Below are 27419 nucleotides of genomic sequence, written 5' to 3' on the forward strand. Positions count from 1 at the left end.
AGACATTTAACCTTTGTTTTTTGCTAGAGTAAGTAGCACGCATATACTCAGTCTATTTTTCACACCTATCTTGGTTTTATTGTGGCTTGACTACATACTGTAGTCCATCACATGATCATATATATGCAAGTGACAGGAAATGCTACTATCGAATTGGAGAAATATATTACATATACGAAGTGTACTTTTGCTCTGGGGACCTGGGGTGAAGATAAAACAACTTTAGCATACATAACTCTCCAGTAGTCACACACCATTATTACATTAACAATTCTATAGTTACAGCTGAGGAAACATTTTAATTTCAAAGCCCTCTTTCCCCCAAAAAACCATTATTTTCAAAGGGGGAAGGAGGATAGGGATAAAACACACTAAAGGTTGAAATGTCTTATGTTTGTTCTTAGTCCAAACATTATATTTTTTGTGGGGGGGAGGAGGTGGGAGGAGCACAGAGAGGGAGAAGTTTGGTAAAAAACAGCCAGGCTTTTTTTTAAAGTTCACTGAACATTTTTAAGAGTGTCCCAAAAACAGATTTAAAAAAAAAATTAAATGCCAAAGCCTTCCCTATTGCAACAATTATTGTTGATATTTAACCAGAAAAGTTGTGGTTTTCCTATAGGAACGACTACTATAACATGACACACAACCTTACATTTTAAAATGTGCTATACAAAATAACATGCATCTTCCTAAATCCTCTCTATTCTGCCTATTCTCTGGCACTGTTAACATTAATCCTCAAACCCATAGCCAGGGTACCATCTGACTTGACTCTCTCCAGCAAGCCAGAGATCCAAGTTGTGCTCAAATCCTGGCATCTCTCTTCTCTATACTTTTCTAAAGCAAAACTGAATCCTGTCCCTACAACTAGAATTCTGGTTCAAGTCCTCAATGTCACATCTTGGTTACTGCCAATCTCTCTGGCCTCTCCAACCCCCAGATTGCCCCTCCTCCAGTCTGCACTAAACACAGACACAGATAATTTCCTCGTCTGTCACCCCACACACCCTTCTCCGGAATCTGTTTTCCACCACCATACCAAATACAAGTTAACTTCACATTTAAGGCTCTTCATAACTCTACCTCATCCAAAATATTTCCTTTTTTCTAATCATGCTTCACACATTCCTCCTCCATTCTGTCAATGATGCCAATCTTGAACTGGCTGTCCAATTCGCTCTCGCATATCTCCACACTTTCTTCCAAGCTGTCCCTTACACACTGAAAGTCTTCACAGAATGAATCCATACAGCCACTACACACTCTTCTTTCAAATCTCTCAAAAGCCATGAGGTCGATAAGAAACCCAGTAAATCAACATGCACTCAGTTGTGGGGCAGCTGGGATAGCTGACACTAAATTCAAAAACGTTTCCCCCATAAATAAGTGATTCTGACATACCAAGTTGTGCAGAGAACTAACGTATGTAACTGTGGGATCTTACCACTGTCAGCCATCCTCTCTCTCTCTTTTCCTTCTATTGTTTGTCACACACACTTGTTGATTCTTGTTTCAAATCAGAAATGCTTTAAGGCAGTAAAAAACGGTTACCCACCTTTTAGTAACTGTTGTTCTTCGAGATGTGTTGTTCATGTCCATTCAAAGTAGGTGTGCGCGCGCCGCGTGCACGCCAGCCGGAAGATTTTCCCCTAGCAGCATCCGTAGGGTCGGCCCTGGCGCCCCCTGGAGTGGGGCCACTATTGCGCCCTATAAAGGGGCCCGCCGACCCTCCACTCCCTCAGTTCCTTCTTGCCGGCACTCCGACAGAGGGGCAGGAGGGTGGGTATTGGAATGGACATGAATAACACATCTCAAAGAACAACAGTTACTAAAAGGTGGGTAACCGTTTTTTCTTTTTCTAGTGGTTGTTCATGTCCATTCAAAGTAGGTGACTCACAAGTCTAACCTTAGGTGGTGGGGTCGGAGATCACTGCTGACTAGAGTACTGCACAACCGAAGGCTGCATCATCCCTAGCATGGTGCGTGATGGCGTAGTGTGATGAGAACGTGTGGATGGAGGACCACGTGGCCGCTCTACAAATCTCCTGATTCGGGATCTGAGCCAGGAACGCCGCAGAGGCCTGCGCCCTAGTGGAGTGGGCCGTGACCGGAGGGACAGGGGTCTTAGCTATACAATAGCATTCCCGGACACAGGTCACGATCCACGAAGAGATGCACTGAAAGGAGACCGGGAGCCCCTTCATCCTATCCGCCACTGCGATGAAGAGCTGAGTCGAGCGTCTAAACGGCTTGGTACGCTCGATGTAAAAAGCCAAGGCCCTGCGGACATCCAGAGAATGTAACCTCCGCTCCTCATTGGAAGAGTGTGGTTTCGGATAAAACACAGGGAGAAAAATATCTTGACTCATGTGGAACTGTGAAACTACTTGGGTAGGAAAGCCGGGTGAGGTCTAAGTTGGACCTTGTCCTTATAGAAGACAGTGTACAGGGGCTCAGATGTTAACGCCCTGAGCTCCGACACCCTCCTGGCCGAGGTGATCGCCACCAGGAAGGCAGTCTTGTACGACAAGTACAACAGGGAGCATGAAGCCAGAGGCTCAAAGGGAGGCCCTGAGAGGGCGGAGAGGACCAGATTCAGGTCCCAAGCAGGGGCCGGTTGACCCACATGCGGAAATAGCCTGTCCATACCTTTGAGGAAATGCCCGACCAGTGGGTTCGCAAACACCAAGGTATGCCCCTCTCCCGTATGGAAAGCCGAGATGGCCGCCAAGTGAACACGAATGGAGGAAAGGGAGAGGCCCAGTTGTCTTAGGTGGAGCAAATAGTCTAGGACAATGGGAATTGGGATACCCAGCGGATTGTGACCTCGCTGACCCGACCATATGGAGAAGCGCTTCCATTTGGCCAGGTAGGTGGCCCTAGTTGACCGTTTCCTACTACTGAGCAGCACTTGTCTGACCTGCTGGGAGCACTGCATCTCCACCGGGTTCAGCCATGGAGCATCCATGCTGTGAGGTGAAGGGACTCGAGGTTCGGGTGGCGAAGGGAGCCCCGGTCCTGCGTGATCAGGTCTGGGAGCAGGGGCAGCGTCAGGGGCGCCTGAACTGACATGTGCAGGAGTGACGTGTACCAAGGCTGGCGCAGCCACGCCGGAGCTATCAAGATTACTCGTGCGTGATCCCTGCGAATCTTCAAAATCACCCTCTGTATCAGGGGGATCGGAGGAAAGGCGTAGAGCAGACCGACCCCCCAAGACTGTAGGAAGGCGTCTGACAGAGACCCCCGACTGCGGCGCAGGAGGAAGCAGAACCGTCGGCACTTCCTGTTTTCCCTCGAGGCGAACAGGTCTAACCGGGGAAAGCCCCAGAGCTGGAAAATTGAGCGCACCACATCCCATCGGAGGGACCACTCGTGACCCCGGAACGAGCGGCTGAGGGTATCCGCCAAACCGTTCTGCTCCCCCGGAAGGTAGAACGCCGTCAGGCGGGTAGCATTGTGGACGCAGAAATCCCACAGCACGAGGACTTCCCTGCACAAGGGAGAGGAGCGTGCACCCCCCTGTTTGTTGATATAAAAGACTGCCGCCGTGTTGTTCGAGAGGACTGAAACACATCTGCCGGTCAGGTGGGACCGGAAGGTCAAACAAGCCAGGCGAACTGCTCTCAGCTCCCTCACATTGATATGCAACTCAAGGTCCACCGGCGACCACGAGCCCTGCGTCCTGAGGTGTCCCAGGTGCGCTCCCCAACCCCGATCCGAGGCATCCGTTACCAGGGAGAGGGAGGGCTGAGGGGCAGCGAAGGGGACACCCATGCACACTTTCTGCGGGTCGAGCCACCACCGCAGCGAGCTTTGCACCAAGCGGGGAATGGACACCACTGAGTCCAGGGGGTCCCTGGCCGGGCGATAAACTGTCACTAACCAGGACGGTAGCGGGCGAAGCCGGAGTCTGGCATGGTCTACCACATAGGTGCACGCCGCCATGTGACCCAACAGACGGAGGCAAACTTGCGCCGTGGTAATCGGGGCACGGTGCAGCCCAAGGATAAGCTCGGAAATCGCCCGGAACCTGGATTCCGGCAAAGTATGCTCTGGTGTGGGTGGAGTCCAGAACTGCTCCTATGAACTCTATTCACTGCGTCGGAGACAGGGTGGACTTGGCTTCATTCAAGAGGAGGTCGAGATCGAGAAAGGTCCGCCTGATGAACAACACCTGGGTCTCCACCTGCTCCTTGGAGCGGCCCTTTATAAGCCAGTCGTCCAGGTAGGGGAATACCTGGATGCCCTGCCTGCGCAGGAAGGCCGCCATGACTGCCATGCACTTCGTGAAGACCCTTGGAGCAGCTGACAGGCCAAATGGGAGCACCGTGAACTGCAGATGGGCGTCGGCCACGACAAACCTGAGGTACCGACGGTGCCGGGGAATTATGGCAATGTGGAAATAAGCATCCTTTAAGTCAAGGGTGGCATACCAATCTCCTGGATCCAGGGAGGGAATAATAGAGGACAGGGAGACCATGCGGAACCTGAGCTTTCACAGAAACTTGTTCAGCCGCCGCAAGTCTAGGATGGGTCTCAGGCCCCCTTTCGCCTTCGGTATTAGGAAATACCGGGAGTAGAAGCTTTGCCCCTGAGCTCCCGAGGAACTTCCTCCATCTCCCCTGCCTCCGTGAGAGACTTCACTTCTTGAGGTAGAAGTTGCTCGTGAGATAGGTCCCTGAAGAAGGACAGGGAGGGGGGCTGGTGGGGCGGGAGGGAGGAGAACTGGATAGAATATCCGCTCTCTATCATGCAGAGCACCCAGCTGTCCAATGTGATTCGGGACCAGGCACGGTAGAAGGGGGACAGACATTACCCAAAGGTAGGGGTAGAAGGATCCAGAGTCTCGATAGGTAGGTCACCCTCGACTGTACCATCAAATAGGGGGTCTAGGCCCCGATGGTGGTCTGGACTGACCGGACGCCTGGCCGGAGGGGTGGCGTTGGTGGCGCCTCCTGCCATTTCTGCCCCGCCTGCGCCCCAGCTCCTGGCGAGTCTGTGGCTGGTATGGGCGTGGGGCCGTCTGCGGCCTAAACTGTCTGCGCTGGGTCACAGGGGTATGCAAGCCCAGCGAGCGAAGCGTGGCTCTCGAGTCCTTTAGGCTATGCAGACATTTGTCTGTCTTTTCTGAGAATAACATCTGCCCCTCGAAGGGGAGGTCTTGAATTGTCTGCTGGACCCCATAGGGCAGGCCCGAGACCCTGGAGCCAGGCTCCCCGCCGCATGACCAGGCCCGTGGCCAGGGTACGCGAGGCTGAGTCTGCCGCATCTAAGGCAGCCTGGAGAGAGGCTCGGGAGATCAGCTTCCCCTCCTCCACTAGGGCCGAAAACTCTGACCTCGAGTCCTGGGAAAGGATCTCCGTAAACTTCGACATGGCTGAACACGTGTTATGACCATATCGGCTTACAATTGCCTGTTGGTTGGCAATGGGGAGTTGTAGGCCCGCCGTGGAGTACACCTTTCTACCAAAGAGCTCGAGTCTTTTAGCGTCCCTGCTCTTTGGTGTTGACCCCTGAAAGCCTTGGCGCTCCCGCTGGTTGGCCGCATCCACTACCAGGGAGTCTGGGGGCGTAGGGGGGGTGTACAAGTATTTGTGCCCTTTAGAGGGGATGAAATAGCGCTGCTCCGTTCTCTTGGCAGTGGGGGCCAGCGAGGCTGGCGTTTGCCATAAGGTGCGGGACGTATCCGCTATAGTCTTTATCAGCGGGAGAGCCACCCTGGATGGCCCTGAAGGAGCCAGGATGTCTACTACAGGGTCCGCGTCCACCTCTATTTCCTCAGCTTGGATTGCGAGGCTCTGAGCTGCTCGCGGGAGCAGTAGTTGGAGGATTCGAGTGTCCTCTAGGGCCGGTGCCACAGCCATGCCCAAGACCGCTTCGTCCGGGGAGGAAGACGAGGAAATTACATGGATCGGTCCTTCCTCCAGTGTATGCAGCCCTTCAGGGTCCTGTGGCACACGGTACTGTGGTTGCGGTGCCGGTTCCGATCCTAAATGCGGCACCGCAACCGGTACCGGGGTCGCCAGTGAGCTGCTTGGCGTATCGGGCGGTGCCTGCGGAGCCTGAACTGAAGCCGCTGCCGGTGCCACTGCCTGGCTAAGGGGTGCTGAACTTGGAAATGGCACACCCCTGCCCGGCAACGGTGCCGGTGGAGGAGGCAGCTGTGCCGGGGCCACCGACGCCGAGGAGACCGAGGACCAAACGCCTGGCCTACCGACTGGTGGTAGGCCCAGGGAGTCCAAAACAGCTACTGCGAGGGTGGCTGCCATCGTTGCTGCCACTGTGGGTAACGCCGGTGGCTCACCCTCGAAACCAATCTCCTGCTCCGCGACCGGCTGGAGCGGTAGGAGTCTGCCTCTGAGTCTGAGGTCTCTGAGTACGAGGACCTGGTGGAGCAGCACCCGGTGCCGTTGGAGAGCGGTGTGGAGGCAGCGGGGAGCCTCTTATCTGGTCCGGTGCCGCTTTAGTGGCACGGTGCGGGGAGGGAGGCGACAGCATGGCCGGCTTGCCCCTTGATTGTACTGGGGGATGGACCACGGTAGGCAACTCCCTACAGTGCGGGGAGGCCGGTGCTAGGAGCCCCATCAAATCTGAGGCCGCCTCGAACGCCTCCGGCGTCGAAGGGAAGTGCAAGTGTCTTCTGAGGTCCGGGGATCTAGGATGGTCCGGACTCGACCGCCCTCTCTGCTGTGTGGGAGTTGACAGAGCCGCCAAGGGCTGTAGCCCAGCCTGTCCATTTGCACCCGTGGACGGCGTCAGCCTCAGATCCTGGTGGGGTGACCGTTCCCTCACCGGCTTTCTCTTCTTGACGGGCACCGGCGACGGTGAGCGGTGCCGCACTGAGGCCGACTTCCTATGACTCGACTCCGTCCGGTGCCGGATCTTTGACGACTTGGGCTGGGCCTTAAGTCCTGATGCCGGTGGCGGGGCACTCCGCACCGAGGAAGACGTGCTGGGCACCGCCTCGGCCGGTTCCAAGGATGGCCTCAGGGCAGCCTCCATCAGGAGGACTCTAAGTCTTTGAGCCCTGTCCTTGAGAGTTCGCGGGCGGAAGCCTCTGCAGATAGAGCACCGGTCTTTTTGGTGGCTCTCTCCGAGGCATCTCAAACAAGCCAAGTGCGGGTCACTCTTGGGCATGAATTTCCCGCAGTCCTTGTAGAGTTTAAACCCGGGGGACCCAGGCATGCCCCAGCGGGCGACGAAAACTTGGGGGTGAACCCCCAACTACGAAGAACTATATACAACAATCTAAGTAAGCTAACTATAATGCAACTATATACACAGACTATACATAAGGATAGGACACTGCAAACTTGCTATGCGCAAGAGAAGTTCCAGCTAGCCATCACCGGCGGTAAGAAGGAACTGAGGGGGTGGAGAGTCGGCGGGCCCCTTTATAGGGCGCAATAGTGGCGCCACTCCAGGGGGCGCCAGGGCCAACCCTACGGACGCTGCTAGGGGAAAATCTTCCGGCTGGCGTTCACGCGGCGCGCGCACACCTAATTTGAATGGACATGAACAACCACTCGAAGAAGAACTGTAAGTTTGTTCAAGACTAGCCCAATGGAGCCCTGATTCTAATCGGTGTCTTTGATGTACCACCACCACATAGGCACAAAGATTGGTGGGAATCACTTAGACTCATAGACATTAAGGTCAGAAAGGACCATTATGATCATCTAGTCTGACCTCCTGCACAATGCAGGCCACAGAATCTCACCCATCCACTTCAATAACAAACCCCTAACCTATGTCTGAGTTATTGAAGTCCTCAAATTGTGGTTTGAAGACCTCAAGCTGCAGAGAATCCTCCGTGCCCCACGCTGCAGAGGAAGGCGATTTCTGTGCACACAAAATATTGACCATAGCAGTGGTTCATTAACAGTTATTTATGTATTTTATTTCATTGCACCAACAGTTATAAAATGTGGCACAACTGTGGATCTCCTTGATTTAAAAGCAACACTCAGCAGCTTTTATACTTCCCATTTACAAGCTCTGCCAAACAGAAGAATGTTATAGTGAAAAAATGTTATCACGTGGTTTTTGAGATGGGAAGACAGAGTTGCACTGTATTTACTTCTGATTAGTACAAGTTCTGATAGTACAAGAACGTTAAAAATAGATTTGGAAAGCCACTTCAATTCAGACATTTAACTGTTAGTGTCAGCTCTAAGTACCATAATCAAATCACATTTTAAAAGATTTAAATTCTTAAATTATTTTTCTAATTTGATGCATGTAAACCATTAATTAAGAAATTCTTCTTGTACCAATCTTTGTAATACAGAGTATCTGTTTATGGTAATGTTTTTATCATGTTAGTCTCTTATGTATAGTTAATAGGTATATAATGAATTGAACAGTTGTCATTTGACTTGGTCCATTCCTTTAATAAATTATCACTCAGCAATTAGTTGAGAGAGGAAATGCATGACTCAGGAGTGTTCATATCACTTCCAATTGCCTAGTGGTACAGAAGATATCCAATCTCATAACAGTTGTGTTTCTGAACACCAGCACAATCTTGCTACACATTGCTTGGCCCTTTTCACCAAAGTCGAATGTAAAATGCTATTTTCACTCCTTGTTTCCAACATATATTTTTAAAATTACCTTGACAGTATTATCTTGATAGTTGCATTTTACACACATGCACACACGGAGTAAGTTTTGGGTTTTTTAAACTAGAGAGGAAGTAACTCCTGTGTTTTTCCCACTCTACATAAAAATTCTAGTCCTTACAGGCATATTCCTCTGCAATAGAGAAATTAAAAATGAGTGAGGATTGGTCTGTTTAGTGAATCCACAAAAATGGGTAAAAAAAAAACCCCATCAGAGAAGAGTCCATGACCCTGCACCCTGAATCACCCCCTTCAGTTGCTCCTAAAATATTACTAAAGTCCTGGGTCTATATTTACTTCCACAACCCTTTTAGGAGGGAAGAGAGAGAAAGGGTTTCTGTGAAGGGATAACTAATGGGTGGGAGATGGGGATACAATTGTGACTCTGCACCTTGGCCCCAAAGAGCAGGCATTGAGTCCTTCATTTCCATTCTGCAAGACCAATCATCATGATGTTCAGTGCACTACAGAACCACCATACTTGGGAACAGGAAGCTAATAGGTCCCTTACTCTTATGGTGTAACTGAGCCAAAGGTTTGGTCAATGAAGTGGAAGCATAGTCAAGTGGTAAAAGAACAGGAGTCTGGAAAAAAAAATCTAGTCTTAGCTCTGAGTTTACCCATCTGTAAAATGGGGTGTGTGTGTGTGTGTGTGTGTGTGTGTGTGTGTGTGTGTGTAGAGAGAGAGAGAGATTACGCATCTGTAAAATGGTTTGTACACACACACACACACACACTCTTTTGTATCCCACTGGGGTGTTTGGAAACCTGGAATCCTTAATGTTTGTAAAATGCTTTGAGATCTTTGTATGGAAGACAATTTTAGAAGTCAACATAGTAGTGCCTGAGTGTTGAATATAGCAATTAGGATTTGCAAATAACTGTCCATAGTGGACCCTACTCCTCATTTCTCTTAAATTCAGCAGCTTTGTTCTCCCATCCAACATACTGTCTACCTCACCCATCTTTCCCTTCCCTCTTCTTGCCCTCTTGTTATGCTTCCCTGTCTTTGGGTGTAGCAGGCAGGCTTTTAGAACACAGCAAGTCTTGCAATGCCGTGAACACAGTTATGATGAATTCTTCGATAGCCTTCCCCTGGAATATCCATATTTCAGATTATTTTTCTCAAGATATGTCAACTTGTGTTTTTCCATTAACATGAAAGGACTTAACATGAGATAAATCCATCATCAATGATGTTTGCAGCACCATCCTCTTTCCTATCATCTGTGAATTTAATCAATGTGCTATTTAATCTTTTCCACCTCATTAACAAAGACATTAAATGAAACAAGGCTCAATCCAGGCAGCTGTGATTGGATACCTCATTTCACTCTCTGACATATACTTGGATTATGCTCCTTCAGCCACTTTTCAATTCATATAACCGTGCTCAGATTAAAGCCAATTTTAATGTATTTTTTCGATTAAGGCTTGAAATACTGTAACAAATGTTCCCCTAAAATCCAGGTATCATTGCAGTCCCTTCATCCACTATTATAACCCTGTGAAAATCACTGACACCAAGATGAGGTGCTGATGGTTAAAATACACATTCTGCTTCCAGCAGAACCTCACTGATTCATATTAGTGAATGGGAAACGCATTCTGAACATCAGGAGTTTTGAGAACTGGCAAGTTAAGTGATTAAAAAAAAGACAGACAATATTTCAAATAATTCTTTGTCCATTTGTTTGACATTATAGTTTATTTCCAATTATTTACAACACTTTATTAAGTAGTAAGTGAACTTTAGTATGCATTCTGCAGTATATTTTGAGAAAGTAATCAAGTCTTAGTAATACGAGACCCCCCACTTTATCACTGCATCTGCTATTAAATCTTTGATAAAAAACGAGGTGAGAACACAGGTTCGTATATGCCAATTTAGAGGAGAGTGGATTAGGGAAATTCTATTTGATTTTAATATGAAAGAAACTGTCAATGCTGTTAGAAATCCTCCTAGAGAATTGCCATTGCAAAATGTGCCAGAATAGTTTTTGATGATATCATCTAAGACAGATTTCAGAGTAGCAGCCGTGTTAGTCTGTATCCGCAAAAATAACAGGAGTACTTGTGGCACCTTAAAGACTAACAAATTTATTGTAGCATACCTTTTTCTTTCTGAGCCCCCCCACCCAACATGCTATAAAAACTCAATGGGCCACCTGTGCCACAACAACTGGTTTTCTGCATATAAAAGCCGGGACCAGCATTGGAGGTAGCAAGCAGGGCAATTGCCGGGGGCCCCATGAAGCTAAATTTGGCTTCAGCCTCAGGTGTTGGGGCTCAGAGCCCCGGACTTCAGCCCTATGTGGTGGGGCTTCAGCTTTCTGTCCTGGGCCCCAGCGAGTCTAACACTGGCCCTGTTATATCCTTGAGGGCAGCCGGTTTAGGAAGAAATCACTTGAGGCCAGACAGCTAACAAAACTACCATTTTATTTACAGACACAGAGCTCACCCAACCGGCCGAAACCGGCTGGGCTATCCCCTAATAATCTAACTCAGTTGCCATAGGAACAAAAACCATGACAACCAAATACACAACATATTCCTCCCCCGCTAATAAGAACATCCCCTAAATAAAACACACACTAGACTAGAGGAGGGTAGACTGCCTCCATTCCCGGCTAAACCCTGGGGATTATTTTGCCTCATAACCATGGGTTCGCCCTAGCTAAAGATCCAGCCGATGAGGAGGCCTTCTGTCTCTAGGTGGATTACGGCGAACTTCTGGTGTTGTTGCACCCGAAAGTACCATGGGCTCTGGGTCCGCAGCACGAACAGGTGAAGAGGTGGTATCAGCTCATGCTGGGCAAAGGGGTATCTCAGCCACCGGCAGTAATGGAGAAGAACAGTCAGAAACAGGTGATTTGTGATTTGGTGTCTCACCAGAAGTGGTGAAGTCAGACCACTCATCTGCAGATGTGTCCTGAGAACTGGCATGACCTGGCAACAGCTGATCTACATGTCGCTGCCAGGTAAGATTCTCTGCAGTCCGGACTGTGTAGGAAACAAGTCCTGTTTGAGTGATGATTGTGGCAGGGACCCATTTAGCCTGGAAGTATAATTCCGAGCCAAAACTGGCTGTCCCGGGCTAAAGGTTCGCTCTTTTGCTCTGGGTGCCCATCTGATAACTTGATTTTGCTGCTGATGTTGCACAATTTGTCGGGGTTCAGAAGGTTTCAGCAGACCAAAGCAAGTGTGCAGCTGTCGTCCCATCATTAGAAAGGCCGGAGATGCCTTGGTCGTAGCATGAGGTGTGTTTCTGTAGGAAAGTAAGAAGGTATCCAGGCGCTTTTGAATGGAGTGTTGTCCCCTTGTTGATTTCAAAGCGTGTTTCATTGTCTGCACAAATCTTTCAGCTAATCCGTTGGTGGATGGATGATATGGTGCTGACGTGATGTGGTGTATCCCATTTGCCTTCATAAAATTTTGAAACTCCTGAGAGACGAACTGCAGTTCGTTGTCGCTCACAAGTTGTTCTGGCAGACCAAAACGACTTAAGAGTCCTCGTAGTTTTTGGATAGTACTCTGTGCAGTAGTGGACTGCATTATAGAGACTTCTGGCCATTTAGAATGGGCATCTACTGCCACCAAGAACATGCTTCCTTCAAGGGGGCCAGCGAAGTCAATGTGAATACGTTGCCATGGGTTTTCAGGCCAGTCCCATGGGTGTAGGGGTGCCCACTGGGGTGCATTCCTTACACCCTGACATGACATACAAGCTTTTGCCTTCTCTTCAATAGCACTGTCCAATCCAGGCCACCAAAAATAGCTTCGTGCAATTTCCTTCATGCGCACTATTCCACATTGACCGGAATGTAGCTGTTCTAACATCTGTGATCTCAGTGGTGGTGGAATAATGACACGTCTCCCCCACAACACACAACCAGATTGGACCGATAACTCCGTCCTCCTGGACATGTAGGTAACAAGGTCGGGTGAGACCGGAGAGGTTTGTCGAGATTTTCCATGCATCACCAGGTCCATAACTTGGGACAATACTGGATCAACGTGAGTTGCCTTCTTTATCTGAGTAGCAGTGATGGGTGTATTCTCTACCTGTTCAAAGTAGAAGATTTCCTTTTGGGCACTATCTTGATGTTTGACCAGCAAAGGCAACCTTGAGAGGCCATCTGCATTGCCGGGCAGAGTGGATTTCCGATATTTGATTTCATGTGTGTGTGCTGAAAGTAACAATGCCCAGCGTTGCATACGACTAGCAGCTAATGGGGGAATGCCTGTGTAGGGTCCAAAAATTGACGTCAGAGGTCAATGGTCTGTGAGAAGGGTAAGCTTTCGCCCAAACAGGTACTGATGAAACTTCCGAATTCCAAAAACAATTCCTAATGCCTCACGTTCGATTTGGGCGTAGTTAGTTTCTGCTTTGCTTAGAGTGCATGAAGCAAAAGCAATAGGTCTCTCTTCTCCCGAAGGCATAATGTGTGACACGACTGCTCCCACTCCATAAGGGGAGGCATCGCAGGCCAATGGTAGGGGTAAGGATGGATCAAAGTGCGTTAGAACTTCAGAATTTAGCAATGCATCCTTAGCTTTGTTAAATGCAACATCACAGGCTTCAGTCCACTTCCAGGCCTTGTTCTGCCCAAGGAGCTCATGAAGTGGTTTTAGCACTGTGGCTAACTGTGAGATGAACTTTCCATAATAGTTCAGTAGTCCTAGAAACGAGCGCAGCTGGCTTACATTTCGAGGTGGGGGAGCCTCCACAATAGCTTTAACTTTTGCATGGGGCCTTATGAAGACCTGCAGAATCAATGATGTGTCCCAAATATTCAACAGAGGGCTTGAAGAATTCACACTTGTCTTTGCGAACTCGTAGGCCATACTCTTCCAGTCTTTGTAGGGTAGCCTCTAAATTCTTTAAGTGATCCTCTTCATTTCTTCCAGTGACCAGGATATCATCCAGATAGCACTGAACTCCTGACAAGCCACACAAGATCTGGTCCATAGCCCTCTGGAACAGGGCATGGGCAGACGTTATTCCGAAGGGTAGGCGACAGTATTGATAAAGCCCCGTATGAGTCACAATAGTCAACAGCTCTTGGGACTTTTCATCAACGTGCATCTGTAAATATGCTTGACTCAGATCAATCTTACTGAACTTTTGTCCCCCAGCCAGGCCTGCGAAGAGGTCATCGATGTGAGGAAGCGGGTATTGCTCTGCACACAACACTGGGTTGACAGTGACTTTAAAATCACCGCAAATCCGGAGAGAGCCATCTTTCTTCACTATTGGAACGATAGGAGTGGCCCATGAGCTATGGGTAACTGGTATTAGGACTCCATTGGTGACCAGGCGCTCCAGGTCCGCTTCGACTTTCGGCCTGATGGCATATGGCACAGTTCGGGCTTTCAGATATTTTGGTGGACTGTCAGGTTTAATGTTCAATGTCACAGTGATTCCCTTCATACTTCCCAAATCATCTCCAAAAACAGCAGCATGTTTCCTTAGTATAGGGGTTAGACTGGTTTCTTCTTTAGTCATCCGGTGCACTTCTGCCCAGTTCAGTTGAATCTTCCCAAGCCAAGACCTACCCATTAAGGATGGATAGTTACCTCTCACCACAAACAGTGGCAATTTAGCAGCCTGTCCATTGAGCTCCACCTTAACACCAATAGTGCCCAACATGGGCACAGCTTCTCCCGTATACATCTTCAGAACAGTTTTTGTTGCCTTAAGCAGAAGATGCTGTAGCTTTTCTTTATACACAGTCTCGGAAACCAGCGAGACGGCTGCACCGGTGTCCAGTTCCATGCGTATAGATTTGCCATCCAACAACGGGGTTACCCAGTATTCATGTGAGCCCATTGCCAAAGACAAAATATGCAGTGGCACTTCCTCTTGCAATGAGGTGTCACTTTGATCATCCTGGGTCTGCTCTAGGGTATGCAGGGTTCCTCTTTTTGTCGGCCAGACCACAGGCCTCTTTTTCTTTTGTTTACAGGCACACTCAATGTGTCCCTTTTTGCCACAGTGTCGAAACACCAGGTCCTTACACCAGCATTCTGATGCCTGGTGACCCGGCTTACCACGGCGGTAACATTCTTCACTCTGCACAGTTTTGTGGGTCGGTTCTTGTGACACTTTTTGCACCCTAGGGGATGCACCGATGTATTGCGCCTCCCTTGTAGCCAGTTCCATGGAGACAGCAATATCAACAGCCTTCTGTAAGGTAAGCTGAGCCTCTGTCAGTAGGAGCTTCTGTATAGCTTCACTGTAGAGGCCACACACTAACCTGTCACACAGGGCATCATTTAACATCTCCTTAAATTCACAGTGTTCTGCTAGCTTTTTTAAAATTGCTACAAATTGTACAACTGTTTCATCTTCCTTTTGGTCTCTTTTGTGGAACCTATATCTTTCAGCAATTACCAGTGGTTTTGGGGAAAAATGGGACCCCAGGATTTCCACGTCACTGTAAGATTTGGTCGCTGGCTTAACAGGGTGTAGTAAGCTGTGTAGCAGGGAGTAGGTTTTAGCCCCTACAACACTTAAGAATATTGGCACCTTTTTCGCTTCTGTAATGTCATTTGCAATAACAAAAAGCTCAAAATGCTCAGTAACACATGCCACTGCTCTACATTCTCATCAAAAGGTTCCAGTGGCCTGGTCAGAGTAGCCATGATTTTTAGTTTCACTTTCACAGTCAGTGCAAACAAGCAGCTTTTTTGTTTGTTTGTTTTTTTACCTTGACTTCTACTTCCTTTTGTTACTGGAGCAGCACTGGAATCCCACCCTCGTCGCCACTTGTTATATCCTTGTGGGCAGCCGGTTTAGGAAGAAATCACTTGAGGCCAGAAGGCAGACAGCTAACAAAACTACCATTTTATTTACAGACACAGAGCTCACCCAACCGGCTGAAACCGGCTGGGCTATCCCCTAATAATCTAACTCAGTTGCCATAGGAACAAAAACCATGACAACCAAATACACAACAGGCCCTGCTTGGCGGACCCCCTGAAACCTGCTCATGGCCCCCCCAGGTGGCCCCGGACCCCTGGTTGAGAACCACTGATATAAGAAACTCCAATAAACAAAGTGAATAGTGATTCCTGAGGACCATACCTTTGGCAAGTAGTAGAGAAATGCAGCAGTAATATTTCTGAAACTGATTCTTGAAATTTAATATAGCATTTTGGAAACTTTATTGCAGGCATTATTAAACCAGAGATATAGTCTCCAGGAACAAAAATATCATCCATTAAAAAAGAAACAACTAGTATATAGTCAAGTCAAAGGTTTTTTTTAATATATTAAAGTATGGTAAATTAATAATTTGTAAACATCTATAAAAAGTAACCCAAAAATTCCTAATGAGTCATTATCTACCTGCGAAGTAAGTATCTACATTTCTTAATTAGAAAGTCCTTATATGTGCAGTATGCAGTTGTTAAATCATGTTTCAGACGCTTTAACTCTGCTCACCTCCAAACATACTTTCCTCTGCATATTAAGTCTTCAAATACAAATAAAATCCCAAGCACGAAGAGTGCATTAGCTAAAGATGGGGACTAGGAATCAGCACTCCTGGGCTCAAGCCTTAGATATGCCCCTAATTTATCTGATTTGGGTAATTTTCTTAACCTCTCAAATTTATTTTCCCACTCTGAAATTGGGATGGTATCCTAGCCCCAGGATGTTGTGAGGCTTAATGCTTGCAAAGTTCTCAGAGATATTCAGATGAAACTGTTACACATAACCCCATGCTGTACACAATTCTGAATGAAATACTTAAAAGTACCGACCACCATATAGCTGCCTAAGAATGAGAACAATTGACTTTAGCAAATGTATCAAAAGCTCTGTAATTGTTTATTTTTAATCAAGTACAATTAGTTCATGTAAAGGTATTCATCTGAAAAGATTAAACTGAAAGGTGCTAGGAGAGAAGAAATTATTTTAATTTCAGAATTCTAAATAATTTCTGGCTAGAAATATTAAACTTTGACGACTAACAAATGGTGGCAATGACATCTGCAAGGCACTGATGAGGCGGCGCATGGATTTCTAAATTCTCTTTCCTTGTGACCTTTAAAAGATTTGGTTAAATGCTAAAAGCTTACAAAAAGGCCAAAGGCTTTTTAAAACAGAACAGCAAAATTGCTGAAGACTTTTCTTCAGCTATTAGTACCAATTAAAAGCTTTTCACATTACATGGTAGGGCCATGGGGGTAAAATACGAGATTTTTTACACTGCCTGGCTGAATTCATAATTCTACTCCCTGGCCACAATTTCCTACTGATATTTATCACAAGATCCAGGGCCGGCTCTAGGTTTTTTGCCGCCCCAAGCAAAAAAAAAAATTTGCCCCCACCCTAGCTAGCCCCCCCCCCCCTCCTCTCCCTCCCCAGCCCCTCCCCTGGACCACCTGCCCCCCCTGCACCCAGCTCTCCCTCCCAACCCACCCCCGCACCCCCCCTGCCCCCAGCCCCCCCCCCCCACACACACACCACCCCCCACCCCCCCCCCCCTTCCACCCCCCCCCACACCCCCCCACCCTGCCACACCCTGGGCCACCCCCCCACACCACGCTGCCACACACCCCTCCTCCTCCCTCCCACCCACCCCCCACTCCCCCCACCAGTACCCACCACCACACACCACCTGCCACCTCCCACCTGGACCCCTGCCTCCACGCGCTGACCTCCTGCCCCCCCCTCCCTGCCCCACCCCACCACCTCCCCCCTCCCAGCCAGCTCTCACTGGTAGTAACTTCCTCCCAGAGGGAGGACCAGTTCAAGAAGGATCTGCACAGAACATGCAAGGGCACAGAACCCATATGGTTAGGGCACAGAAGCAGAGAAGTGGAAAGGATTTTCAGCTTGTGTGATTGATTGACATCTGGATGCATATTATAAGACTCCTCCATAAGATAAAAAAGTTGAGGTGCCTTTATTTATCTTTTTGTTCCACCAATGTTGTTTCTATGGGGAATTTTGCAATATTTCAAATTTTTAAAAAAAAAAAAAAAAAAAAAAAAAAAAAAAAAAAAAATAAAAATTAAAATAGCAATTACCACTGGGAAACCATTTCTTAATTTTTTTTTTTATACTTTTTTTAGCAAATTACAGTCAGTGGATTAAAGTGGATCAGATGATTTAACAATTGAGCTTGAATGAGCTTGAAGCTGAGGAATTTGAGCACTTGAGATTTCTGAAAGCAGGTGTTAGAAGAAAGGTGGTAAATTCCCTTCCCTTCTAAAAATGGAAAGGAAAAGGAAATTTCTTTCTGCTTATGGCTCATCCTCCTGGCTGGGAAGTCCTCCTACTGTATGTCTGTGTCACCAGTCCAGAGCAGCCTCTCATCCTTTTTTTTTCTTTTTTACATTTGATCCAGACACCTCCCTTTGATCACACCTCTTTGAGATAGAGAGGGATACTTCAGGCACTTCCCATTTAGTCCACTTTGGTGGGGGCTGGGGTCACACCTAATCATACCATCCCATCTCTGGGAATGTATCTGGGGGGATATCTTCCTTGGGCCTTCCCATCCTTGGGCCACAGCACACCATTCACAATGCCACCCCCTCTCCAGCAGTGCTCTCCATTAGTCTCCAGCTGCAGCAAGCCATACATTGTTTCCTTTTTTACTCCAAGGGAATCTGTGGAAATGATAGCGGGAAATGTAGTTCTTTCCTCCTGCTCCAGGGCTGGCCTGGGCTGGCTCTATATTCTCCTGTTGCTGCTTCCCAGGCCCCTGCCCCTGCTGCTGCCTGCCAATGGCCTGGGCTGCCCCTTGCCTGCCCTGCCTTTGCTTGCCCTAGATGACCCCTGACAAGATCTACTGAATATACATTTTGAGTCTGACATGGGCTGCAAAAAAAGGATTGAAGCAGAGCATGACATAACTAGGACACTGCATAAACAACTCCAAAACTCTGTCTCCTAATGATCTTACAGCTTTTGCTGCTTGTTTGCTGCTGCAAGCAGCTTTGCTGCATTCTCCATGTGCATACTTCATGTGGATTCATGGATCTCTGGATTCATGGATCTTTTTTTTTTCTCTCCTTCCTTTTCATTCACTTTTTTTTTCTATTTTCTTGCCTGCTAGTTTAAAGCATCTCACAGCAAGTAACAATGTATAGCTAACAAGCTCTCCAACTGTACCAAAAAGCCAGCAATGAACTCCATTGTGCCACAAACTAATTGAACTATTGCCTACTACTTTGCCTTTTTTACCATTAGCCCTTTATTTCTGTCTGTCTTTCTTCCTCTATTCATTTTTTCATTCTGTTTTGGGGGTACATTCATTAGCTAATAACTTTGAAATTCATTAATGGCTCTTTGAAGATGGCTCTTCAATAAAGAACAGTTCTCTCAGATGTACACAAAGAACATTAGTTCTTCTGCAGCTCAGAGTCAAGAAAAGAAAGAAGAAAGATAGAAGAAGAGAAAGAGTTTAGATTTGCTTTAAGAGAGTGTATTGCTCTTTTATGGGGTTATATATTGTTCTGTGTATGTATTGAGCATTGACTATCGAGCATTGAGCATTGAATGGCAGTGTGAAGGTGGCAAAGGCTGTTCACTGTTGGCACTTAACAGGTTTTAAGGTTTTTATGGTTTACTTTTTATCCTGGTGGTTGCATTAACTTTTAACACACACTTTAACTCATTATTTCCTTTTTTAACATATTCCATTAAAATTTTATTGTATACAAAATATGCCACTAAAGTTACTAGGAGAGTGAATAGGCAGGAGGAGGGAGAGATTTTGAAAATATGCAGGGGAGAGAGAGAGACACTATGAAGGTTCGCTTTGAACAGACCAACTTTGAACACCCAACAGCACACATTCCAAGAGTCCATTTTCCAGAGTCCAACTTTAAAACTTATTAGTTCCTTTTTTATGGCTAAATCCAACAAACTTGGCTAAGCCTCAACCTTCCAAGAACCTCCTCTAGGCTCCTCTTCCTACCTCTCCTCTATGAACTAACAAAATTTCTCTGCCCCCATGTTTCAGCAGTTGCACTAACAAAAACTGTCTTTAAAATATGTTCTCAAAATAGTACCTTGGAACCCCATATTCATCTGTGTGGATACCCTTTGATGATATTGTGATGTGATTGCTTATATGTGTCTTATCATACTGAACATTGATCTGTTGTGAATTAATATGTAGTTGAATTTGTATGTACTATCATAAAATGTTGATGTGTATTATATTACTATGCTATGTAGTAAACAAAAACATGCTATTAAAAACTCCACAGCTATGCTTTCATTGGAAAATCCCACAGAGCAATTAACACTGGCAACAACAATTTACATCATCAGAGAAACAAGAGAGTGTTGAGACAGAGATCAAGAAGAATCTACTCTCCCAGAGATTCCTCAGAGAAGTCACATACACAAGACCCACCCTAACTAACACAATGAGGGCAACACAAACCCCACATCCCACAACCCCTAGCAACTGCAGAGGCATCAATCTCAAGACTCAGTCAAATCCTCCTCCCGTCAAGACCTCACCCTGAGCCTCGCCTGAGAGACTGAGAAGTCGAAGAGAAGGAGAAGAACAAGGAGGAAGGGGCAAAGCCTGTCCATTGGATTGGGGAAAAGAACAGAAGAGAAAAGAACTTAGAAGAACAAACTTTTCTTTTCTAAATCTGAAAGCTATCTTATTTGCTTTGTTTCATATTTATTTTCTCTTCTGCAACTACTAACAATAACAATATAAATTTCTTTTTAATTAAACAAGTTTGTCTTAAAATTTTTTAAATATCCTTATTTAATTTTTTATCCATTCCAGTTTAATTTGAATGTTTTAGCTGATGCAGTCCACATAAGTGTGTGAAGGTCGAGCTGGTTGCTCTGACAAGACTCTAGTGTGAGGAGGATGAAGGAGGAGTAAAGTGACAAGGGTAAGATGGTAGCTCACTAAGATACAAGGGGTGAGGGCTGGGAGTGGGGCTGGAGGTGTGGGCTTAGAGTCTGTTGGGGCAATTGGATGGAGTGGCTTGAGAGCATTCATGCAATTTTGATGGGATTGTGGAGCCAGAGGTGAATGCTAGATTGAGGGTTGCCAACTGAGGAGTGATCAATGAACAGTTTAAAGGATGCACAGTGTTCACAGCAGTCACAGGTTTTTACAGTGGTTCAAGAATCCAGCAGTGGGAGGTTTGCAGGCAGAATCTGAATTTAGGCTGGCTGTCTTCAGCCTCTATAGGCAGAAATCAGAGTTGGGTGCCCTAATTTCTATCCTTGTATGAAGTTAGCCTCCTATGCCAGTGTCTTATTAAAAAGTCAGATCATGCACTGTCTTAAGATTGCTGCTCAATTGTGCACTAATAAGGATGCACTTACCCCTGCTATTGCATTAATGACAAACTAATCAACTGAACTGCAAGTCACACAAAGCTACCTATAAACTACGTGCCTAGCTGGACTTTATCATTGACAAAGGAATTAAAAAAATTATAAAATTAAAAAAAAAAAATTAAAAAAAGTACAAAAAACAGTTAAGTGAGATGTCAAACAAATCTAAAAAAAATAAAAAAAACAAAAAAAAATTTATTTCAAATAAATTTAAAATTTTAAAAAATAAAAATTTACATCACTGTAACAATGACAAACAAAAGGACAAAACTAAGCTATTTCATATACTATACAGTGTATTTCTGTTACCTGTATTTAAAACTACAGCTATTAGAAAGAACGCTGATTTCTGACTTGTCCACAGGAAGCTTTAAAAAAAAAAAAAAACACCACACACACACACACTCACCCACCCCTTTTGGTAGCACATGCTAGTTAATGAAACAAGGAGCCTGACAAGTGCATTTGTACAGAGTGGGAAAATGCTGATCTTAACACTGAAGTAGAAGTTGAAGAGGAGGTTAGGGTGGTGTTAGAGAAGTGAAATATTGTAATTTATTACTAATTCTCTTTTATCCATTAAAACTGTAGATGACCTACCAAATCCTGGAACGCTTTTGAGACTGGATTTGAGACAGATTTTTTCTAGTCTGAGGTAGCTGTATCGCAGCAGGCAGTTCCATAGGAACATCCAGTCCATTCGTGTCCGGTGGTTCATTATGATGACACTTCTTTCTCCGGGGATGAACCCATCACCTGTTATAACCACCTTTGCACCAAACACCATCTCCAGCAAAGCCTAGAAGAAATATTTTGATATTATGACTTTTCACTCAAGGCAGAGGGAGGGAGGGAAGCAAGTCTGTTCGGACTTGTCTACATTACCCGCTGGATCGACAGGCAGCAATCGATCCAGCAAGGGTCGACGCGCTAAATCAATCGCCGAGCACTCTCCCGTCGACTCTGGTACTCCACCAGAGCGAGAGGCACAGACAGAGTCGACAGGGGAGCATCAGCTGTCGACTTACCACAGTGAAGACACCGCGGTAAGTAGATCTAAAGGTACGTTGACTTCAGCTACGTTATTCACGTAGATGAAGTTGCGTAACTTAGATCGATCCCCCCACCCCCAGTGTAGACCTGGCTTTAGTCTATTGACAACGGAAATAAATTTTCATTGACTAATTTCCTAACACACAACTTCATTAGAAAACAATGAACTTCCCTTAACTGTTTTCTTATTGAAGGTTAGTCAATTTTTATACAATAGCTGTCTGCTATAGGCCCTAATTAAAGAGGTGGACTCAATAATCAGCACTTCTCAAATAGCCACTCTTTGCTGATCTGGATATCAGATACAAATATCCTTTTTGCCTACAAATAATCTTTTTTAAAATGAGCTGTGAACCCAATAGCATATTGCACTGGTATGTGGGAATCAAAATGCAGGTTTTAATATGATCCAGCAGGGTCTGGAACATTGCAGGGCAAAAATTCCCTAGCAGGAAAGGGAAAGTGCCTCATGTATCAAGTGAGTGAATGGTCAATGCTAGCATGGCATTGAAGAGCTCTAGAATGTACCACATCATGTCCTCAGCCAGAAGGGTCAACTTGACAGCATGCTTCACTTCTAGCCATTCTTGGAGATGAGAGTGAAGACAAAAAATGGGTCTGGAAATGGGAAATCCCAGGCAAATTTGAACACGCTGTGATGGACTGATTTATGTCCGCATTAAATTGTGACTTTCACATAACATTGTATCCATCATTTTAAAGAATGCAACTCACATTTTGAGTGTGTAAGTACCTGTCAAGAGGCATCTAGGACAGAAGAGTCATCAATGGTGATGGGCTTTGAAAGCAGAGATCCGCCCTAAAATAATGGTTTTGCTATAAGTAGTGTTGAGGCTTAAAGAAATTAGTTTTCCCACTTGGGGCTCACGGGGGCAGGAATTTCCCCGCCATCCATCTCCCTGGGGTTCTGAAGTTGATCAGTCAGTCAGATGCCCGAGAAGACAGAAGCCTTACTTAAGGACAGGATCTGTCGAGTCTCTCTCTGGCTGACCACCACCAGACAACAGAAGGACTGCAAGAAGCAGAGGTACTTACTCATCTGACACTCAGCCTAGGCCTAAGGACTCACAATAAAGGGTGAGCATAAATTCACAGGAGAAAGTGCATACGTTTTTGTTGTTTACCTAAAGATCTGTAACATTTGTATGCTTTGAGAGTGAAAGTTCATGTGGTTTTAGAAACTCCTGTGCAAAGACGGCATTCCTTACTTTACCAGCCACGTGGCACTGACGAGTTATACTATAAACCAGAGTACGCATGGAGGTGGAACTCTTGGGAGGAAGGGAAGGCGGCAAGAACCTGCAAAAGCAACTTGGGAAGGTCATAGCAGTGGGTACAGGGGCCTAGAGCAGTTCAGCTGCAGGGTTCCACATCCAAAGGAAGAGGGCCAGACAGGCAGTCTGCACCCAGTAGCGTGCCTTAGAGACACAGAATTAGAAACAATAACTGGATGCTGCCTGCACCCAAATTGCTTGGAACCATGTGTGCAATTCAAACACTGAGTCCAATTACAACAGCTTGGTGACTATTCATTAGGGGACTCAGCCATGTCTAACGCATAATAAAATAAAACCTTTTTTAAAAAATAACCTAAAACACACCTTATCACAGTGAAAAGAGCAATCTGTGAAAGAGTAAAAAAAAATGCTTTCAAGCTCAGATATCCTTGATACAAAACTGAAAACTTTGAACTAAAAAAAAAAAAACAGGAGAGAATGCAAGATTGGAAGTCTGGAGATTCTGGTTTCTGTCTGTGACTCTGCCACTGGCGTGCTATGCATCTTTAGACAATTTAGCTCCTGTGTCTCAGTTTACTCATCTGTAAAACTGGGACAATGCTTATATTTGCAAATAGCTTGAGATCCCTGGATGAAAAGTGCTATACAATAAGTGCCAAACAGTAATGAAAAGTGACTCAACCCACTACAAGTTGTTGTTGTTCAAGGATAGTAATGAACTATTGTAAAAGCAGAGCAAGTTACATTCCTCAGAGTGGAAAACAGTTGAGATGTATTGATTGCAGAGTGTCATCTTTCTCATCTCTAAAACTAAATTTAATTCTCTCTTGGATGGGTTTGATAAACACATTAGATGTTGACCAAATTGGTGAAAGTGTGTACATATATCACTTAAACAATAAGAGAGCTGTGTGCTCTCTGCCAGGTGTTATCAGCTTTGAGGAAACTCTTAAGTAGGAGAAAGTACCCCGAGAAGTGGGGAAGAAAGGCTAATATAGGCTTAGAGGGGTTAATCGACAAGAAAAAGCAGTCAGTCTGACAAAAACTGTTACATGCTTTTTCAGCTCCTTTGGAGTTCTAAAACAGATTGTGTTTATACATATTTTAAATTAAAAATTCATTTCTCAAAATGAAGAAATTTTTGGAAACCTGAGCTATTTTGTGGGCTTGTGAAAATGTTTGGGAAGGTAACACAGAAAAGGAAATTTAGCCAGTCTGCTACCATGCAATAATGTATCTGAAGGAGTCAAACAGATTGTTCAAAGTAATTGTCAAATTACGATGAATATTCCCTACATAGTAATATTTCCCTAAGGAAATAAGTGCCACACCATCAATTGCTTATAACTCTGAAATACTTATTAATTACTTTAAATTCTATTTTTACAGAATTAGATGAAAACACTAATTACTGGATCATTTTAAAAATAAATCATCTGAACTTCCTGCAATTAAAGTCTATGAGAAACACTAATAGTTCTATATCGCTTATTAATGAGACATTAGCAGCTTTCATTCTAAGCATTTTAAAAGCATTCTAAGCAAATTACAATATTGGCCACACACTGTTCTAATAACAATCCTATTTATGAGATTTTTCTTAGACTAAAGAAGCTCTGCCACATCTGAAGAGATGTAGGATAAAATTTTCAGAAGTGCCTACGTGACTTAGAAGCCTAAGTATCATTTTAATAAGTGATTAGAAACTTAAGAACCTAAGCAGAGCTGGTTGGAACATTTTCAACTAAATGGAATTTTGCCAAAAGGACAGGTTCTACCTTGTGTAGTCACTGGAATTCTTGGAGATGTGTCCCCCTTATGGGCATGACACTTGAGGTGTGCACACATTTCATGCGCCTTCAATCAGAGATTTTCAGTAGCACTGCCCATTCGGCTCGTGCATGCATCCTACACATCCTCCTGTCTTGTACAGAGGATATACAGGGCCACACAGATTAAATGCCCTCAGTTCCTTCTGCACTGCAAAGCCCCAAAATGAGAATTCGAAGCAGAGGAGAAAGAGGGTGGGTAGTGGAACACTCGCAGGGGGACACACGTTGGAGAACTTCAGTTACCGAACAAGGTATGTAACCTCTTTTTCTTCAAGTAGTATCCCTATGGGTGCTCCACTTGTGGTGACTCCCTAGCAGCACACTTTAAGGAAGGAGGTTCTTTGGAACTCTAAGGCTGTCTGTAGGACTACAGAGCCAAAGGCAGCATCTGCTTGGGATGCATCAAGCAAGGCATAGTGTGACAAGTAAGTGTGAATCAAAGCCCATGTAGCAATCTTGCATATTTCTGTAATAGATACACCCTCTAGCAGGGCTACAGATGTGGAGTACGATCTTGTAGAATGAACAATGACTGGGGGGGGAGGGGGGGGAGGGAGGATATGTTAGCATCCACATAACAGGTGAGTATGTAAATAGAAACCCGCATTTAGAAAGCCTCTGGTTAGTCACAGCAACCCCTAAAGTTCTTTTCACAACAGAAATAAACAACCCTCGGGAGGATCAAAAAAATCTAGTCCTGTCCAGATAATTAAACCAATGCTCTCCTGACATCTAAGTTATGAAGAATGGCTTCATGTTTTGACCAGCGAGGCTTGGAATAAAATACTGGGAGATGAATTGACTGATATGAAAATCCAAAGTAACTTTGGGTTAAAAGTGTGGATGTGCTCAAAGAGAAACTATCTTTGAAAAAGACAGCATATAGAGGGTCAGTCATGAAGCGGGCCAAAAGTACATGCTGCCACATGCCTGAGAAGTTGCAGACAGCATCAGATGTGGCAGTGCAAGGAATCTATTGTCTAGCAATAAACTCTGGCTGTGGAGATATCCAGCATGGCCCCTATAAACTCTAACGTCTGTATCAGTGGAAGATTTCATGAAGGTGAGCTGGAAACCAAGACTGTTTGACAGAATCATAGTACTGAATGCCAATTTGATGGTGAAGGAACATCCCTTGAGAAACCAATCAGCAAGGGAAGGGAAGTCTATTACTCCCCACTGAGAAGTTGTAAAGCCACCACTGCCATGAGTTTTGTGAATACCCTGGGAATAGTGCCTAACCTGAAGGGAAGGACCTGATATTTGTTATGGTCCTGCCCCACCATGAAGTGCAGAAATTTCTTGTGATATGAAGGCTGAGGATCACAAAGCAGTCCCCGGGATCCAGAGATGGGACGATGACTGAAAGTGTCACCATTTTGACCAAAGTATTCAGCATCCATAAATCTAGAATTTGTCTCATCCATTCTTCTTTTTGGGAATTAAAAAGTGCTTGGAATAATGCCTTCTTCCCTTGTGTGGAGTGGGAATTGGTTCTTCTGTTCCTAAACAGAGATGAGACAGAGCCTCTTACTTCAGAGAGCTACCTGAAAAGGGACGGGGAAAGAGCCACGGAGTGGAACTTAATGGAGTTTCCCAAAGTTATAACCTCCAAGACCCATCTGTCAGAGGTAATCTGCTCATTTAAGGTATGAAAATGGGAGAGACCATTCTCAAAAGGAAGAAAATTGCTTGGTGTAAGATGGTGCAACAAAGGTCTGAAATCAGCACATTGTGGCCCTTGACCAAGGAGTCAAAAGGAACATGTGGCTGTCATTAGCTGCTGAGTCGAGGTTGCTGTAGTAGTTGAAGATTGTCCCCTTTGAAATGGGTTTTTTTCTTCCCTAGGTACTCCAAAGATCTATGGAAAGTTGAGAATTGAGAAGGAGGTTATCTCTGCACCACCTGAGATAGATTAAGCCTCTTTTTGTTCGCAGACTATAGATATCCAGCAAACAAAGGGTCACCCTGGAGTCCTTCAAAGTAGTCACCAAATTATACATGGTGTCACTGACCATGAAAGGGACCAAAGTCATGCTACCTTGCACATTATTACAGCTATAACAACAGAATGAGCTGCCACATAAGCCACATCCAGAGAAGCTTGCAGGGTTATTCTAGTCAAGAACTGCCCTTCTGCAATGGCGGCTTGGAACTGTTCTTTGTGCTGTTGTGGTAGATGTTCAATGAAAGAGCTACACTTAATTCAATGAATGTGACTGTGTTTTGCTAGAATCAACTGAAAGTTAGCAATTTGGAATTGTGAAGTAGAAAAAGAGTAACTTGTGCACCCAAATACTCCAGGGATTTG

At 45.5% G+C, this 27419-nt stretch overlaps 1 protein-coding gene across 9 annotated transcripts in view; it reads right to left on the reverse strand.

Annotated features, from left to right (window-relative positions):
- Positions 1-27419, reverse strand: part of LCLAT1 (lysocardiolipin acyltransferase 1) — a 206861-nt gene that overhangs the window by 98029 nt on the left and 81413 nt on the right. For all 9 annotated transcript variants that reach the window (XM_039530335.1, XM_039530331.1, XM_039530336.1 and 6 more), the window contains one exon: positions 21565-21763. In XM_039530335.1, coding sequence (XP_039386269.1) covers positions 21565-21763 — 199 coding nt within the window. The remainder of the gene's footprint in view (positions 1-21564; positions 21764-27419) is intronic.

Source organism: Mauremys reevesii, linkage group 3 (genome assembly GCF_016161935.1).
Source record: "Mauremys reevesii isolate NIE-2019 linkage group 3, ASM1616193v1, whole genome shotgun sequence".
Classification (NCBI taxonomy): Eukaryota; Metazoa; Chordata; order Testudines; family Geoemydidae; genus Mauremys; species Mauremys reevesii.